The 18,944-nt window shown below is 39.3% G+C and overlaps 4 protein-coding genes across 6 annotated transcripts; 2 read left to right on the top strand and 2 right to left on the bottom strand.

Moving 5' to 3' along the window:
* Window positions 1-3,917: 3,917 nt before the first annotated feature.
* RB195_016729 (uncharacterized protein) lies at window positions 3,918-10,126 on the bottom strand (the record flags this gene model as incomplete). Of its 2 annotated transcripts, none has more annotated exons than XM_064183400.1 (12): window positions 3,918-4,059; window positions 4,127-4,333; window positions 4,557-4,716; window positions 4,791-4,942; window positions 6,118-6,248; window positions 6,323-6,448; window positions 7,042-7,235; window positions 7,302-7,435; window positions 8,133-8,220; window positions 8,687-8,804; window positions 9,211-9,291; window positions 10,103-10,126. In XM_064183400.1, 12 exons carry the CDS (start codon window positions 10,124-10,126, stop codon window positions 3,918-3,920), a joined length of 1,557 nt encoding a protein of 518 aa, XP_064039280.1. The 2 variants fall into 2 exon arrangements, with proteins under 2 accessions (XP_064039280.1, XP_064039281.1); XM_064183399.1 differs by lacking the exon at window positions 10,103-10,126 and adding an exon at window positions 9,920-9,991.
* A 187-nt stretch (window positions 10,127-10,313) lies between these two features.
* Window positions 10,314-10,863, top strand: RB195_016728 (uncharacterized protein; the record flags this gene model as incomplete). The annotated part of the gene is made up of 3 exons (XM_064183398.1): window positions 10,314-10,421; window positions 10,586-10,728; window positions 10,851-10,863. 3 exons carry the CDS (start codon window positions 10,314-10,316, stop codon window positions 10,861-10,863), a joined length of 264 nt encoding a protein of 87 aa, XP_064039279.1.
* Window positions 10,864-10,884: 21 nt separating this feature from the next.
* On the top strand, window positions 10,885-11,322 carry RB195_016727 (uncharacterized protein; the record flags this gene model as incomplete). Its single annotated transcript, XM_064183397.1, has 2 exons — window positions 10,885-11,176; window positions 11,309-11,322. The coding sequence occupies 2 exons, from the start codon at window positions 10,885-10,887 to the stop codon at window positions 11,320-11,322; spliced, it is 306 nt and encodes a 101-aa protein (XP_064039278.1).
* Window positions 11,323-11,900: 578 nt separating this feature from the next.
* Window positions 11,901-17,268, bottom strand: RB195_016726 (uncharacterized protein; the record flags this gene model as incomplete). 2 transcript variants are annotated; one of them, XM_064183395.1, is made up of 6 exons in its annotated part: window positions 11,901-11,912; window positions 12,021-12,088; window positions 15,747-15,838; window positions 15,903-16,092; window positions 17,045-17,155; window positions 17,223-17,268. In XM_064183395.1, the coding sequence occupies 6 exons, from the start codon at window positions 17,266-17,268 to the stop codon at window positions 11,901-11,903; spliced, it is 519 nt and encodes a 172-aa protein (XP_064039276.1). The 2 variants fall into 2 exon arrangements, with proteins under 2 accessions (XP_064039276.1, XP_064039277.1); XM_064183396.1 differs by lacking the exon at window positions 11,901-11,912 and having other exon boundaries at window positions 12,003-12,088.
* Between the last annotated feature and the right edge of the window lie 1,676 nt (window positions 17,269-18,944).

Genomic DNA, 18,944 nt, shown 5'->3' with positions numbered 1-18,944 from the left:
AAAGGATTTGGATATTTGTCGCGCTTTTACATGCGTATATTCATTTTCTTCTTTAAAGGAGATAAAATTAAAAAGATGGCGCAGTAACCAATAATATGAATGGGCTAATCGTATGGTTTGTCGGATCATAGATGCTAAAGACTATGCCCAGCAATTTAGATTTCTAATCAGTTAAAAAAGAGCTCAACTTTCAACAAAACCAATACTCTCAGAGGTAGACAGTTTTAAAGCACGTTAATACCTTTGCAGAGATATAAATTTAGGGGTGAAATGTAGTTGGGGCGGTGCTCAGCCTCCTACTTCTGGGTCCTAAGAACTAAGAATTAGTCTTAGAGGATCTGTGAGCTAAAGTTACTGAGAAAAAAAGAAGTAGTAGCCTCAAGAAATAAGAGCACGACAGTGTCAGTGTCTCCCAAATACATTTTCCCTTAAATTCAGTAGCCACATACCTCAATCCGAGGAAATAGAAAACTGTGCAGAACCACGAAGCACTCCGATTCTATCTAGCAAAACCTTTTAGTTCATTTTGTTTTCAACTAGATTGTCAGGATAAAATGTTGTAATTTGGGGGGGTTACGCTCAGTGGGGCTCATATTTATCGAAGGAAATAACCAAATCAATCGGGCCCCTAAGGCCTAAGCATTACTCGTAGACTCTTAGAGGATTTATGACATGTAAATTAAAGTTACTAAGAGAAAAAAGAAAGAAAGAAGAAGTTACAAAGAGAAAAAAAAAGTAAGTTAGAGCGGATTCCCAAGACAAGATCCTGCTCTCAGATCTAATACGAATTCAAAAGAAAACAATAAAAGTACCCTCAACCTCGGATCTGACGTCGCTGGAGTATTCCAGGAGTCTAAAGTGACCAACTGCGCGCTCCGGGACACACCTGTCACGGCGCCTAGGTCTTGTTACGGCGGTTGAGTCGCGGTGCGGAACGATAGAGCACAGCAACCTCGCCATCCATGGATTTGGAGGGGATGATGTTAGTGAGCAGACGATCGGGAACGTTAGACATAGGGGTCAGTTCTCGCACATTTTGAGATATGTGAGAAGAAATAGTTTGGTAGGTAGTTTGTGGACTTTGCATGACTTTCTCTACTCTCTTTGAAGGCAACACACTCTATGTTGGAGTTTTCCCACTGATTGGGTTGAGGATGTAGATCACGAGTCTGAGCGCTCAATTCCCCGTGACTGTCCTGGAAAACGACGTGAGAAACTGCCTCTTGTCGGTCGAATTTTCCTGCGAGACACCTAAGAACATGTCGCGCTCAGACCGATTCTGCGATATGCGTCGTTAGGAACTTCGATGCGGAAGCCGTCTTCCGCGCCGTTTTTGAGGACAATTAGGAGGAATTGAGGTTGATCTCGCTCTCGTTATCTACATTCTTAACCCTATCGTTTCGTGGAAAGATCTCAACGTCGTCAATTCCGTATTATTGGTTCTAGTGTTTCTTCGAGGTCCTCTTTACTAGGTTTCAGTGTTTTTTTTTTCGAAGTCCTTATTTTACCTTATTTGATATGAATAGTTTTAAAAAAATGTATTTATTCCATTATGGCGCATGTATTGATGTGTATATGAAACAGTTGTTAGTTACACCATGCCATTTGTTTCATGGAGAGTATACAAGTGTCATCATTTGGGGAGAAAAGTAGTCGGATGGAGGGCACTCAGTGTCGCGCTTATTTCCCTATGCTCAGACTTACTTTTTTCTCTTAGTAACTTTAGTTTACATGTCATAAATCCTCTAAATATAATGCTTAGGCCTTAGGGCACCGATTGATTCAATTTTTTACCTCGAGAAATAAAAGCGCCACTTAGTGCCCTCCACTAGATTTTGCCCATCAGTTGAACTACGTTTTTCTTTTTTTTTTTTGTTTTAGTAATGTCTTAGGTTCAGAACGACGTGAAGCACGGTGCAGTTGCGTAAGCGGTTGCGCTCGGAGCGGTGGAGCGCAGCGGTTAGGATTCACTGAGGACCCCTCCAACCACCGTTGATGCAGTTCGCGATGGTCCCACCTCGATTCCAACCGGTATCTCCACCGCACCGCTTCGAGAGCAACCGCTTACGCAACTGTCCCAAAAAAAAACCCCCTTTTTCCAAAAAAAAAAAAAAAATTTCTCCTGCGTTTTGACCCGACTATATCAGTGTTGCTTTTATCCCGTGTATGAATGCGTTTCTATTTCTTTCAAAATTGACGAATGTTATATTGTTGCTAGAATCAGCAGATTTTAAGAATTACCCTGATAGACTTGTGTATGCGCGCAAAACCTACATATTATAAGATCTAAATAAGAAATGACGAAAGAATGATACACTCGAGTCGAAATGACCTGAGCTTGTATCCAATAAGATTCTTTCAACTGGATAAACACGCTCCACTAGAAAAATATATCTTGGATGGGTACATTGGTGTCGCGTGGAAGGAAGAAATCTTCACATACACCAGGTAAATTGGAACCATTCAGTGCTGTGCTAAACGACGCGTAGGAGGTCCCTGGATAATAGATTACCACCACATTTCCTATTTTGTTTTCTTCACGATAAAAACAGATGGAGGCGAATGAATTCGGATGATTATTTAAATGTTTGAGGCCCAACAAAATTTCGATAGCGAAACAGTGGATTTGATAAGTGTAAGATTTGGACAATGAAGTCATGTTAGTTGATCCAGAAGATCTTCTTCAGTTCTACAGTCCTATGGCACTGTTTGGAGTTTATTTCTGTCTATTTCCATTGACTGATGAGTTTAAATGGTATGGGTATGGATGATCAGTATTGGTGTTGAGTAGAAGACATCTTGTTCAAGGGGAAAAATATAGTTGAGGGGAAGAGGGGGAACTCAGCACTGCTCTAATTGAGATGTACTTTTTTTGAGCGCAAAAACGTTCATGGAGCACAAAAACTGTTTCTGAATGAGAAATTGTTTCCATATTTGAGAAGTCATAGGTTCATCAATTAATGGGTCAATCTCTGAAAGTGAGTAGTTGAGTCTATCGAAGCGTTGAACATTAAACATTGACCTTAACATTAACCTTAAGCATTAGCCTTCGAGGATTTTTGACATTCTGGCTACTAAGAGAAAAAAAAGGAAGATAGAGCTGACACTACCAATGTGGTGATTACACCAAACTATGCAAACATGCATACTGAAGATGAATAGTTAAGTCATATCATGAGGTACTTTCAACGAAACCGAAAACGGCTTGAGAGTTGACCTTTCCGCAATCCGAATTTGACATTTGAGAACCATCTTCATGCTCTAGGAGCCTTTTTTGCGCTCTAAACTACAGTTTGACTGGAGCAGTGTTGAATGCGAACCAACTAGATTTTACCTTAGAGAAGCTATTTCTAAGGAATGAAGTAGCTATGGTGACCTATAGTGAGCATAACTAGAATATGGTCGAACCTCCTTACGTTAGGTTTTAGACGAACATACTAACAACCAGTAAGAAACATGGCAACAACACTTTTAGACAGTTCCTCATCCTTTAAGCAACTTTATCATGCAAATTCTCATCAACACGTATTATTATCAAATATTTTATATTTCTTCAGAAGTTATATATTTTATCTTTTTAGAAAAGTACATGCGTCATTACCTATACTTGCCTAGCTGCCACGATGCGCGTTCAGCAGAACGAAGGACGAGGTTGACTGCGTTAGAACAGATGCGTCGCGGTCAGCAAGGCAAATACAAGTACCAGCGGGCATAGACAGAAACAATATGAAATACTGATCCCGTGAGAAGAAATCAGAAAACAAATATTGAAATGGGAATGGAAATGTGGAATATTCTAATCTTGTCTATGAAGGCACACAAATGAAATACTCGTAAAATATTCCACAACAACGAAATATCCGTTGCTCAACGTTGATCGTGGCAATTAACCAACAAAGTGTAACGACTCCGTTCGTCTACTGGGGCGCAATTTTGTTGTTTTTTCCGGACGGCACAGGAGCGGAGCTGCTCACCGCTTCTTCACCCATGCTAATATCATCTGGTGGTGTCAACGGTCGTGCTTGGGGTGATCGCACAAACTTTCCAACAGTAGACGGTCTACAAGGTTCGTATTAATTTACATTACGTAAAAATTAAGCAAAAAAAAATTGAAGCGACATCCCACCTAGTACTAGTGACCGCAGCTGCAATGCTGCTTGTCGTGATAGGACGGTTCGTGGTTGTTGGTTGACGATCAGTGCTTGTAGAAGCACTTGAGTGCTGTGAAACTTGGGTGGGGTCCTGAGAATCGTCGTTTTGGAATGAGCTTTCCGTTGTATTCTTGTTCTCTGCTGTTTCTGACTGTGATGATTCGTGAGTGGATATCGTAGAACTGAAAAAGAGCAGTATGGGGATTTATTACTCCTAACACCCGTGCGACCCTCAAAGTGAAAATACGCGTTGTCGTCAAAGTTTATTATAGATCTTCAGAAAAGAAAAGAATATGCATTTTGCTTAAACACTCATGAGATAAGAAAAAATCGAATGCGAATACGAGTATAGAAATGAAATGAGAATTGAATATAAGTTGGAATGAACTTTGAATCTCTTATTACCTGTGTGAAGACGGTTTGGAACGATCTTCGTTGTGCGTTTGTGCTTCCGGGTCAGGATCCGATTTAGAGCCACTTTCTCGAGGTGAACGTACTTCTGCTCCTTGAGAGACCCTGGATACACGACGATGTTGCAACAGAACCCCGTTGCCTGTTATTGCGCCTGAAATATCACGGCTACCAGCTTTGACGAGCAGACAGAGACAACAACGCTGATAATTTGCAGTTAATACGTACTTCCATTTGCTCCGTTCAAATTATTAGTAGCTGTGAATGCTCGTTCTTCTTCGAGTCGTTTCTGTCTTGCTTGCTCCATTCGCTTCGACCTACTTTTCGTTTTAGCCAACATTTTCCACTTTGTTATCGCTTTTGTTACTGTTTGGAATGTCCTGAATGAAGAATTTCAATGAAGAAAATCATCTCGGGATTTCTCTACAACAATAATGTTACTACCAATGGAACGTCTAAACCGGCATATCTCGAAATTGACGATGATGGGATCTCACCGCGACAAGACGGGGTTTGAGATGGAAATCACAAGTATGAGAGCTTTGATGCACATTTCCTTCTTATTGTTCTGAGAAATGTGGGAAATGGCCCTGCCAATCGAACTTCCCTACGAGCCACCTAACAACGCGTCACGTATGCGAGTGCAGGGAGACGAGTCGCGGACAATCAATTGGCTGCTGACGCTCTCTCTCTCTCCCGCTAGCAGACGTGGGGCGTACGCCTGCACTTGCAGATGTGGGACGTTACAGGTGCTTCGTAGGAATATTCGACCGACATGGCCGTTTCTCACGCCGTTTTTCAGGACAATTGGAAGAAATTGAGCGTGATCACGCTCATGCGAATGATCTACACCCATGACCCCACCTTTTCTTTTGCTAGGGAGACCCCAACACCGTCACCTTTCGTGTTATGTTGGGTTCAAGGAAAATACATATATTTCGTAACTTTAAATTACCCATGACGATAACAGTTGTAAAAGGAAAAGTGGATCAGCTTAGAATGAACAAAACCTATGGTATGTAAGAATAGTTTTGGCAGTTATCTTAACCAAGGTGTATTCTAGCAAATAAATATGTCCCAGCGACTAGGCGAATCTACGATCGTCAGAAAAGCAAAGGAGGTGTGCAGAAGATGTGACAAGTTGTCGTAACACGACTAAAAAATGGAATGCAGATGGCGGCGCTACGTTCAAAGGTCGGAACGGATTTCCATTAAGAGTTACTGTACATTATAACAAGTTTTCTTGGAGTTTAATATCAATTTCGTTCATCCGAACTGTGTCAAATTCATCTACTGTACCTGTTACACTAATAAATAGCGACATTCAACAATGAGTTCGGTATTTAATGCTTTCAATCAATAAACTGTTTGCGAGTTCAAAATGAAAGCATGGAATATTTCGCTTCTGAGATTTGAGTCTTTGACCTACACCATTGCTCAAGAACAATATAAGGAAATAATATCGAGAAAAAATGATCGAGAAAGTGATCGAGAAAAAAAAACAACATAAGCGAAACAGCTCCGTAAAATAAAATGATAAAATAATTGCTCTTACCGTGTACTCAGCGGTTTCTCAATAACATATCTGGCAACATTCGTTCCAGCCAAACCGTGTTCAATAACGTCGGCTCCAATTTGTTCCTCATAGTCGGTGACTCTTAGACCAAGAGGGCTCTTGCTTATCAGCTAAATTAATCTCTTATTTTATTTAGTGTTTGAAATCAAAGTCAAGGGTTAAGCAATTTATAGAAGATACTTACGACAAGAACCAGTAAACCAAAAGTGGCGCTATATACCAGAATAGTCAGCGTACATAAAAGTTGAACTCCGAGTAAAGTGAAGTGGCCCGAATAGAGCAGACCCGCGAGGCCATTTGTGGCACCAGACTAAACACTTTTTATCTGACTACATTTATGCAGTTCCGCCGATTTGCTTATTCCAAAGGAAGTGCCGACGAGTTGTTTTACGTCAGCAAGCCTTGGAAAAGAAAAAAAAAAGAAAAAAAAAAGAGAAGAGTCCTGGAAAAGTGAGAATCAGTCGGGATAAAAAGAATAGAGAGATTCCTACAAAGGCCTGAGACAATGCCAATTTTCGAATGTCAGTGCTGAGAGAACGTAGAGGACTACATCTCTCTCTCCTCTCTCCCTCTCTCCCTCTCTCTCTCTCTCTCTCTCTCGGAACCGCGATAATGCTGCTGTGATGGGAAAAGACGCAAACTTAACCCGAAAAAAGTTTTTTGCGCTTGCACGATTCGTGCAAAACAACCTGAAGCCTGGCGCAACTCCGTAATCGGTTGCGCTTAAAAGTGGTGGTGGGACCCTCATTAATCTCGATTGCAGCTCGATTGGAGCTAGTCATGATCCTATCTCAAGCACAACCGTATCAGGCTTCAGGTCATTTTGATCCAACAGTACGTGGGTGTACCAAATGCTTAACGTTCTTAAACGTAAGGTAGCTTTAGTGATTCTGATGAACTTACCAAATATCGATCCTTTTCACAAAAGATACCAACAGCAGCCATGCCCCATATAGAGGACGTGAGATGTATGGGCACAATTCCAACAGGATCATCCACTTTAAATCGGTCCAACAACGGTAGTACTGAGATTGAAAATGCCGATGAGACACCGCCGATTATAAGAGCATGCCATGGACGTGAAACAGCGCAAAGTGCTGGAATAATCCACGCATTTGAGAGGACACTTTCGAACGCAGTAGAACAAATCGATTAGTTCTGACCTGTGATTGATACGATCGACGACAGTATACCATTGATTAGGAAATTTACTTGTAGTTTCTTTGTTTTCACAAAGCTTATCACTATTGACGTCGCGCCTCCCCCAATAGAGCTCATAATCGTAGCAACAGCCGCTCTGAAAAAAGTTTATACTGACGCTCACATACAGCACAAATTTATAGTCGGATAAAAACGACATGAAATGCGGTGTAGTTACGTAGGCGGGAATAATGCACACTTAAACACTCAGGTAACTGATTTCAAGCCTCAGATGTGACGTTATCAATGTTCGGTATATGTATAATACTTGAATAAAACTATTGACCTCATCACTCAGAGCTTACAGGCATCACCCCACGAATCTGAGGTGGTACGGATTTCAGGTGGAGTATTCGTATACGGGATAGTGGATTATGGAGAGGAGGTGATTTTGTCCATTTCTTCCTAATTGCCGTAGAAAACGGCCCGGAAGATGCGGCGCGTGCACAACGCTGGCGTGCTTCAATCGAACTCGTTGTAGAAAATAGTGCGCCGGAACGCTCGAAGCCGTATCTTCCGGACCGTTTTCTACGGCAATTAGGAAGAAATGGACAGAATCACCCTTCTCTCAATAATCTACGGTCCCGTATACGAATACTCCACCAGTAATCCGTACCATCCCAGATTCGTGGGGCTCCTTTAAATGTCGTCGGCCATAAAACTCCCGCTACTATTTATTTGGGTATACTGTCGAAACACCAAAATCTATGAGAAAAAACCAACAAAAAAAAGAACTGGTGGAAGTACCGGTGTGTGTTGTGGTCGGAGTTCAACACGGAAGTGAAAGCTCTTACCTGGCACCAAGTCTCCATCTTCCACCTGTGATCCCCCAAACTGATCCGGCATTGATACCAAACCATCCCCACCAAAGGAGGAACGTTCCTTAAGTGTTCAATCCCGAATGAAGTTAGTGAATGGTTGAAACGAAAGAAAGAAAAAAAGCAAGAAACTATTCAGAGCAACAGTGATTTGCAATTAAATTATAATTTAAAATTAAAATCATAGTATTATAATTACAAATCGAATTAATTATACTTAAATTATGGTGTTTACTTTCGCTCAAACAATTGCATTGAACATTTGGTTAGGGATGGATAGGAAGGGAGAGAGAGAGCGCATAAGAGGTAAAGAAAGGGTGTGGGGTACTGCGGAAGCGTTGCGGTTGTCAGAGCAAACATAAGTGGTGGTGAGTAAAAAAAAGTTAAAGTTTCATGGTAGCAAAAACCTGTAGAAATATCCTTAACAGAATTTAAAAGAACAAAAATTAAGTAACTAGTGAATGACTTTTAATTATCTACGTCTCTAAGCTTAGTGAATCGTACAAATAAATTTTTAGAACGTAAATTACCTAGCAAAGCGTTGGTAGGTGAACTCATCTGATGAACGCTATCCTCATTGAAACGATTCCGTCGTGGTTTAAGGTAAACGGTTGCGATTAATCCAATAATACCCCCAACCATATGCACCTGGAACGTTACGAGTGATGAGATCCGAGTAAGCACTTCACAAGTCCATTTTTCTGTTGTTATTTTCAAATTATCATCGATGCGGAACCGAAAGGCACTACTCCTCGGTGCAATATGAAAATAAAACAATAGCAGCGACCCGCAAATTAAAAAGAAAAAAAAAGAGATGAAGAGGAGTGGATACAGTATACAACAGTTGCTAAATTTCATGCTAGAGTCGAATAAGGACTACATGAAGCTCGGCGCAGTTGCGTAAGCGGCTGTGCTTGAAAGCGGTTGGGACCGACTTGAAATCATCGCAAAATGAATGAAAACGTTAAATAATTGGAAAAAAAAACTTTTGACACACTTCTTCTTCAGAAAAATCAAAAACAAGTGAAGTTAAGTGGAAATTAAGTGAACTCACAGCAGAACATCCAGCAAAGTCGACAACTCCGAGTTTGTAGAAGAAACCCTCGCTGTCCCAGACCCAATGAGCTGGTAACGCCTGAAGTATGGATTAAGCTACAAAAACGTTAGAATTCATGCGCACTCAGCGTTATAAAATTTCATTGATTGATTGATTAAATTGATTGTTGAGACCATTAATTTCAACCCATTCACCTCAATTAAGAATCATTTGAGGTTTAAGAACGCGTATCTAACCAATACAGTGACTTGCTGGGCCTAGCTAATGTGTCAAGTCAGTGTTTTCTTTTCTCCCAGGACATTCCGGCACCAATTTATCGAGTCCGGAAAGATGATGAGCTTAGATGGCACTGGCATAGCTTCGAGCTCTCGTCTTGCAATCGCAACCTAACCTTTTACCGACTGCGCTACGGGCACCTCTCTGGCTTTCAGCTGTAGAGTTCAGTAGGCATTCATTTGCAGAAAAAATATACCGCTAGAAAAAAAAGCGTGAACGCAGTGTTGTGACGCGCGAGGCTATTCTCTTAAAAAAACATCACGAGGAGAAAATGTAAATGTACCAATTTTCTGATCGAGGTTAATTGTACAGTTTTTTTGTTGCTTAAATCCCTACAGATTATATTTATTTGCAAAAAAAGAGAGAAATTGTCGGCCACAGCTGATGCTGTGGGATGTTTTCATACTTTTCAGTTTGTATTTTTTCTCACCGCAGTTTTTCTAATATTACAACAGTCAATTGGTACGTGCGCGTCACTGTTCCGCTGAAAATTAAAGGACATACTATGACCATGACGGATTACTTCACTTTTAGGCTGCAGAAAAAGGAGTATTCGCTATTTTAACCCGTTTAGTATTCGTCAGTGAGTTTTTTTTTTAGATTTTAGTCACACCACAACATCCGCAGAGGAACGCATTTGGTTTCAAGGGAATTCCAGGCCGTGCAGAACTGATAATCCACCTTTAAAAATTATTCACGATTTCATTTCCAATAAATCACACGATCTTCCCTTGCTGACTAATCTGAACACATCAAGAAATTAGAACAATGAACTCTCAGCTGGATAGCCGAATAATTTTTGAGTAAAGAGAGAAAAACGCGGAATGAAACTGCTCGAAGCGGTTCACACTTCGTTGCAAATTATGTCACCGGAGTCAATTTTATGCAAGGAAAAATGTGAAAGAGTGAACGCTTGTGAAGACTGCTCACAGGTAACCGCAAGAATGCCCTAAGAAGTTAGGCTTATCCAGTGGATATGCCTAAAGGATGACACCAACCTCAGGAGTGCGAGGCCTAATTTCCTAATATATGCCTGTGGGCGAATGGCCAGCTGCAGAGCTTCTATAAAAGGTTAGGGAAAAATTAGTGGATTCAGGAAACAGCGCATTACGTTCCTGTATTCTTTGCTTTGGTTTTCTGTGATAGGAGGAACATCGCGCTCACTTCTGTTGTTCTTGAAGAGTTCCGGATAGATTTAGTGACGAAAGATCGTGAAGACAAGTCGTACACGAAGCGAAGGTATGTAAAAATTTAATTTTTGAAGTTCTAAGTTTTCCTCGTGTCTCTGTACGAATTACACTTTAGAAAAATAAATAAACTTAATCAAATTAGTAAACAAAGATCTATATTCACCTTTTCAGGTTGTTTCCATAGATCCAGAAAAACCCATAGGAGATGAAGATCGAACAAATGATGGGAGACGGTCATCCAGAAGAATATGACTTTGATGTTGATGAAGATAGGACAGAGGAGGAAATTGCGCTTCCCGTCCCAATGGAAGCTGACCAAACAACTTTAACGCTGCGAGAAATTTTGCAACGGCTCATTAAATTGGAGGAAGCACAAGAAATGATGCTAGAAATCCTGGAACGGCTTGAGGAACAACTTTTGCGAAAGGAGGCTAAGATGAGATGGTTTGAGAATTCAATAAAAGAGTTACTTCAACGCGTTCCTCCAGAGAATCAGAGTAAGTTTTTGAGGGGTACGGTTGTATCTAGGAAGAAATATTCCTAACGAAAATCTCTTGAAGAAATTTTTTGCATGAGAAAAAATAATTAGAGTAGATATTACATTATCAAATGAAAAATTACTTTTTTAGGTGATTTGGAATAAAACAATACCTGATCTGTGCACTAATGGAGGTAACAAATATGAAAAATTGGCCAACTGATTTGTTCAAAACACGTGACGAGCGGTGGAAGAAAAATAATAGCTAACTCTGATTGCTGTTGGTTTATTTAAATTTAATTTTTATTTGTGGTGTGTGAATTCCACTCATGTATGTATGTATTCAAATAATAAATAATAATATTAATAAATTGTGCTCAAATCGTGTCTTTAATTGCAGACATAAAAGGATATCAAATTCGAGGAAAATATTAATGTTCACGTTCACGAGTTCACGCCATAGACGTAATGCGAAAAATCTCCTACACTGTATAAAGATATTAATAACTGAAATTAAAATTTCAAATTAAAAAAAAAACGAGGTAAAAAATAACGCATTTTAGAAATAGCTCGAAAATTCACGAAATGTTTAAACTAGAAAGATTTAATGATGACTGAAATACTTGGTTTTGAGTAACTTTCAACAATGTCGTCCAATAAAAACAAATAGCCTCATTAAATGAAAAAAATTCAAGAGAAACAGCTAGTTGACAATTTTCCCCTGATTAATATTATAATCACTTCTATACACTAACCTGTATTAAAATCAAATAGCCTCATTAAATGAAAAAAAAAATTCAAGAGAAACAGCTGATTCACAATTTTTCCCCTGATTAATATTATAATCACTTTTGTACACTAACCTGTATTAAAATCACCAGACATCCGAGTAAAATGTACGATTTTAATTTGGCTCGTTCTGCTACTGCTCCTGAAAAAGCGATAGTAATTAAATAATAAACAATACACAATACAAGAATAATTTTAAAAATACTAAAATTTTGCCAACAGCTTATTGTTTTGCCGGTTCATGGTATAGGTTACACAAAAAATAACATAAAAAATAATTAGGTGATACTAAACGATTACGATTTGATTACGTGAGTACTCTAGAATTTTTGTTTCACAGCTGGTTAAGCGATATTTTTTTCTCGAAGGACGAAAACAACAAAGTGAGCACTACCGAACATAGACAGCATTAATGGAATTGGGACCTCGCTAATTTTTTTTCTTGTTGCTGTTGAGACCTAACTGGGATGCATGATTTATTGATCTATTGAAGGAAGCAACCCGCGCAGGCATTTACTTTGGTCCTGAGACCGACACAAGTAAGACCAGACTTATAAGGAGTACTGTAGATGACGTCTTAGGTACATGATACTGTAGATGGAACATCTGTATCATCTACAGTATCCGCGTAACTACGTACACTGCTACCCAAGTGGAGTCATTTTTTAAATAACGAACAGCAATAAAACCCCAGTGATTGCGTGGCAAATAATGGTAATACTGATAAGTAGTTATGTTCTAGTGTGAATAAATAATTAAATTAATTGATTAAATTAAGTAAAATAGTTAAAAATTAAACTAACAAATAATTATATCCTAATATTGAATTTTAAGCGGGTGCAGCGCAGTCGGTAAGAGGTTCCGCTGTTACTGCACGATCAATCGATGGTTCGAGACCGCCCCAGTGACAACCAAACCTATCATCCCTACGGGACCGATAAACCGATGGTACCAGACGTGTCTGGGAGGATTAAACAAACATTGACTTGACACATAGGTTACACCTCACAGTTAGTCAAATTTTGCGGACTACATGCGCTTTCGTAAACCTTTAAGGGTTATGGATTGAAGAAGACGCGTTGGCAGATCCCATTACACCAGATCCCTTATTCCCTTTTATTATTCTTTATTGTCTCTTATTGAATTTCGCTCACATAGTACATTTATTACGGACATAAAGGATATTGAATGAGACGAAAAAGTGACTGCATTCGCGTTGGACTTCGAGTGTGTAATGAGAAAAATCTCTAGTATATAAATAAATAAATAAATATATGTGTTTGGCTGGACGCTTTTATCGCCACGTCCCACGGAATGTGATCCTGGACAGACAGGAAGCGTGGTCGAAGCGACTATGGTCCCATCGCTGCGCTATGTCACTCACTATCGTATCAATACGTCTACGACATTGGTTCCCATTGAAAAACGGATACTCTTTGAACGGAACATCCACCCTTTGATTAGATGAAGAGTATTAAAATTCTTTTCAGGAGAACATTCAAGATTTTTCTCAAGTACAATTGTCTAGAAAAATTTAAAATGGTCCAAGGCGAGCAACGGAAATCTATGGGTCCCACGAGTCGAGTCTTACATCTAGTGGGACTCAGCAGCAGTATCTTCGTATCGTTTGTTCTTACGTTACCGCTTCCCCTGGGGCCTGTATTTGGAGCGCTTATGTGCGATCAATGACACATTCGTAAGTGTCAGCGACAAAACGTATCGATAAACGTAAGCGTAGTCGCAGCGACAAAGTCTGAATGGCATACTTTCATGCTTCGAAAATTTTTTGGAAAAAGCGCATACGTGATCCTCCGAACCCATTTGTTGAGCTTATTGCCGTAGAACTAATTAAAACCCCAAGATTTCAGGTGGAGTATTCCAACGAGATGGAGACTACGGAGAGAGAGGATTCCGTCCATTTCTCCAATTGCCGTAAAAAACGGCCCGGAAGATGCGGCGCCGCACAAGACGGGCGCGCTCCAATCGAACCTCTTGTACGAAATGGTGCGCCAAAACGAAGCAAGCCGTATCTTCCGGGCCGTTTTTTACGGCAATTAGGAAGAAATGGACGGAATCACCCCCCTCTCCGTAGTCTCCCATCCTGTATACGAATATTCCACCTGAAATCTGCACCACCTCAGATTCGTGGGGTGATGCCTTTAATCTACTATTTATTGAAATTGCGCTGGCAAAAAAAAAGAACTCTGGAAATTTCCACACTTTTTTTGTGGAAATAATTGGAATTGACACGGTTTGATCCCTAAGTCTTTTTCGGTGATTGAGAGCAACATACTTTCTTTTCTAGGAATTATTCTAGGATTAATAATTTTCTTCTAAGAAATTCCCACTTCAACTGCCTCATAAATAAAAAAGAGGGGGATTTGAAGTGTTTTTTCTAGCACACGTTGAATTTACTTCTTTTATTGTGGATGTGATAGTAACGCCGAGCAAAAACGATAAAAATCCCTTCAACATAACGACACAACGCGCATACGTGGAGCTATTTTGCCACAAAACAAAGTTGTTACCTTTAATTACGGGGTATGATGGTGGAAGCAATTTGTGACCATTATTTATGACTGCTTTCCAGAAAACGATTAGATCGAGTGCGGTCACGAGGAAATCATCGTGTAACATATGATATACGTAAGAAGTAATCGATCACTCATTCATTCGATCTGGTCATTCGGCGGTCGGGATTTTTCAAAAAGTCGAGTATTCATCGACCGTAGTCGAGTATTCGTATGAACTCAAATTCAAATAATTTCGAAAAAGGGGAATGTTTTAGGAAGGATTTTCCTGCTCTTAAAGGATAAAGGATAAAGTTTTTGGCGTTAATCAATTCGCTTCTGGATGCGCCGCCACGTTCACTTCAATTCGGAATCGTTTGAGGTTTATGAATGTGTACCTGGCCGATACAATGACTTGCGGGGGATAGACGATGTGTCAAGTCAGTGTTTTTATCCTCCCAGACAAGTCTGGTACCAATTTATCGACCCCGGAGGGATGAAAGGCTTGGTGAATTGAGGTGAGCGTTCCCGTTCTTATTACATGGAAATTTTCTTCAAACCAAATGCAAATTTCATGTTATCTTGAAAGGTTCGTCCAGAACAGTTGGGAATTTTTCTGAGCTAGTGATAAATTTCTGTATAGCAATGATTCGTTTTGCGAGATGATGCGAAATCTGCGGATATCATAAAAATAAAATACTTTCCTAATATAATTGGAAAGCTATGCATCTGAAGCTATTATTATTTTATTTATTTTTATTTATTTTAGCTAAATATTTCCTTTCGAGTGCAATGGAAGGATCAGTCGGAACCTTATTTCCAGATCCACTTATTTGAATGTCCGAAGTTTCTAGAGAAGAATGAATCCATGAAATAAATATGATATGATTATAAAATTAAATTAAATTACATGCAGGAATAAAAGAATGCAAATTACGAATATATGTAACGCTTAGTTATTTTTCATTAGGAGTTCATCCGAAAACAGAAGTGTACAGGCGCCGATAATTATGTTTGCGAGGATGAACGCGATACGTGTTTGACTTCGGTGCATTTGGATGTCTTAGACAGACAACGTGTGCGGGTCCGCGTTGCGGCGGTGCGGACGAACATGAACATCTCCGGGTATATGGGCTTCAGATTTAAAATAGAATATAAATTTTAGATTTAAAATAATGAAATTAAAACTATAGATTTAAAATTTTGGTTTAGTTTTGTTAAAGACCTTCAAATTTTTAAATTAAATCTACACATGTGCAGTCTTTTTTGTGAAACACCACATGAACTTACCGGATACAATAGTGGAAGCGGTTGTTGCTAAACTTAGCTGAAAAAGAAAAGCTGCATAGGACCATCCTTCCTCATTTACAGAAGTCGGATCCCTGGAATATATATGCAAGATTGGTATTTATTTGCTTGAAGCAAAGTTAACAAGAGTCCACCAACCTTGTCGGATCGTAGAAGAATCGTCCGAATCCTATGAAACTATTTCTGAAGGGTTCGTAATCCCCATAGCTGAGCCCATAACCAATGCTCCAATAAGACAGGCCACCAAAAACGACATCAACAACATTTTTCACCATAATGTTCACCTCATCTTTAGCGGATACACTTCCTGATTCGAGTAAGCCAAAACCTTAAATGTAATAATTCTTTTATACTGATTTTACTGATTTTATTTCCCCCAGTAGAAATCACCACTCTTCTTTAGAACCCAGTGTATAGTTGGTTCCAAATGGTTTCAACCGCATGACCGCGATGCGTCTTCGATCAGGTTAGGGCAGATAGAGGAGAGAGTATGCGGCAAGCAGAGACAGAGTATAAATTACAGCAAACGCGCCGCGGTCACGTGGCGGTTGGAGAGTACTATGTCAACTACGGATACTGTATCCATATGGGGTAGTTAGTCTTGGTCGGTCTAGGTACTAGTAAAGTGTTTAGAATAAAGAAGGATGAACTTGAAAAATTTAAAGTTTTAAAGTTTTAGGAAGTTTTAAGAAGTTTTAAGAAGGATAATTTCAAGGAAACAAGGAAAGGTCATAATATCCGACAAGACACGATCTTTACAATTGGCAAGCGTTGAATCTCCTCAAAAAAATAAACAACGCGGTATTCCGTCCTTAATTTCAAAATTATTGAAAAGAAAAAGACTTTTTTGAAATCCAAAATACATTCTTCTTTATTTTCTACGACCACTTTTCATAATTCATATATTTGTAGGCTTTCAATACCAGTATTCCAAAATTTACTTATCGGAGAAGAAAAAAAACTCCTCCTTGGCAATTAAAAAAATATTTTGTTTATTTATTTACCATTATTATTAATAATTTATGGAAATTAACGAGAACACTTCTAGAGAACGATGAATTCTCCTCACGTCACTAATAATTACGGTTGAACTTTTTATCATCTTCAGATATCTGATTTTTTTTAATTTTTTTTTCTACTTTCTGTTTTCTTAAATAGTTTTTTCTTTTCCTTTTGCCCATCTTTTTTCTCTTTCCTTTTTTTGCTTGCGAACTTTAATCGACGAAAACTAAGGCAGTAGATTCGCTATGTGTTATTTGTAGGAGACACGTTCGTCAAACCTGAGTGCATCGTAAAAATAATAAAGCTGCTTGTGATAATCCATACAGCATCATCCTGATAGAATTTGTCCACCTCGGATGAGTTTGTCTGTGCCGCGTAGTGGTGGATTTCTAGAAAATTCCGTGGAAAATTTCGTGAAAAGCGGATGATTTTAAATAGAGAAACATTGAAACTTACGGACTATCTGCATAGCAGATATATTTACTGGAGCAGCTTGTGTCATGTTTTCTTAGTGATTCCATTCAGACATGCACATAACCATAATCAGACTGCGAAAAATGTTCTTCACGATATGTAGCCGTTTGATCGAGTAACCATTTATGAAATTATGAAGAGAACATCGTTTTTCTTTTCTCGACACTTTTCCTTCTTCTGAAAGTTTTGACTTTAAAAGCATCACTCCACGAATTTGAGGTGGTACGGATTTCAGGTGGAGTATTTGTATACGAGATGGGAGACTATGGAGATGGAGGTGATTCCGTCCATTTCTTTCTAATTGGCTTAGAAAACGGCTCGGAAGATACACCTTCGAGCGTTCCGGCGCGCTGTTTTCTACAACGAGTTCGATTGGAGCGCGCCAGCCTTGTGCACGCGCCGCATCTTCCGGGCCGTTTTGTTACGGCAATTAGGAAGAAATGGACGGGATCACCCCACTTTCCTTAATCTACGATCCCGCATACGAATACTCCACCTGAAATCCGTACCACCTCAGATTCATGGGGTGATGCCTTTAAGTTGACAAATGTCTCAAGGTATATGGAATTCTTTGCAAGACCTTCAACGTAGAATGAAGAGAAAAATCGAATAGAACATTAGAGAGTCAACAGGGGATAAAATGGTTATGCTAATGATATGATACAAATATGATAGACTTATGTTTACCCGAGGGACTGCGTCACATTCGCAGTAAAACACGCATGGTTTGTTTTTGCATGTTCATCATTAGGCTGAGATACGGTGCTTTTGTCAATGCTTACGAATGGGTAATAATATTCGAATATTCATCATTAGGCACAGCTTCAAGCACAGCTATGAAGAGCCCTGCCAAGCAGATTTTTTTTTAATAATAGAAACCCGAATTCCTTAGTACATTGGTGAATTTTTAGACTATTAATGGAAATATTCGATTTAATGTGCGGGGTTTGCCTTCATTCCAGAAAATAAATAGGGGAAAAAAAACACAAAGCGTCGTATGCTGAATTTTTTCGTAGAAAGTAGCTTGGGAGCAAAAAAAAATAGAAAAAATGAGAAAAAAGAAGTCATATACATGCGAAAAATCAGGTGGAAAAGGAAATTTTAACGGACTGGATGGTTAAAAAAACGCAAGCTAACTCAATATCGATATCATTCGAACATTAGTTATCCTGAGTTGACCCCAAGCTAACGTAATCCTGAAATTTACCGTTGAGTTCATGCTTGCTCGGAATGGTTTTGATGTTTCTGTTACGCAGTTGCTTTGCTTAGAAAAGATTGAAAGTAAGTTGTATGTGTTTTGCGTTAATTGATCCGCTTAGGACACGCTAACGCTTCATTTCTATTCAGAAGCGCTTCAGGTTCACGAATTTATGTACGATCTATGCAATGATTGCACGTGCCAAGCACGGAAACAAGTCAAGTCAGTGTTTTCTACTTATTAGTTGAATAGTCGCAGAGAAAAAAAATCACAATTAGAAAAAAAAAGTGACCTAATCGTGGATCACAGGAAGCGCTCTTAGCCAAACCTAGAATTCGTGCCGATACGGTGCTCATGCAGTCACCGAGAGGTCATTTATAGAAAATATATCTTCACCGTTCCGACCGTATTATGATCATCTCAGAAAATTATGCACGACACGTCCATAATCAGTTCAAAACAATAAATTCTAGCTAATATTCAAGAGTCAACAACAAAAAGGAAAT

This window comes from Necator americanus, chromosome II (assembly GCF_031761385.1).
Source record: "Necator americanus strain Aroian chromosome II, whole genome shotgun sequence".
Taxonomy (NCBI): Eukaryota; Metazoa; Nematoda; class Chromadorea; order Rhabditida; family Ancylostomatidae; genus Necator; species Necator americanus.
This window is presented reverse-complemented; position numbering and strand designations above follow the sequence as displayed.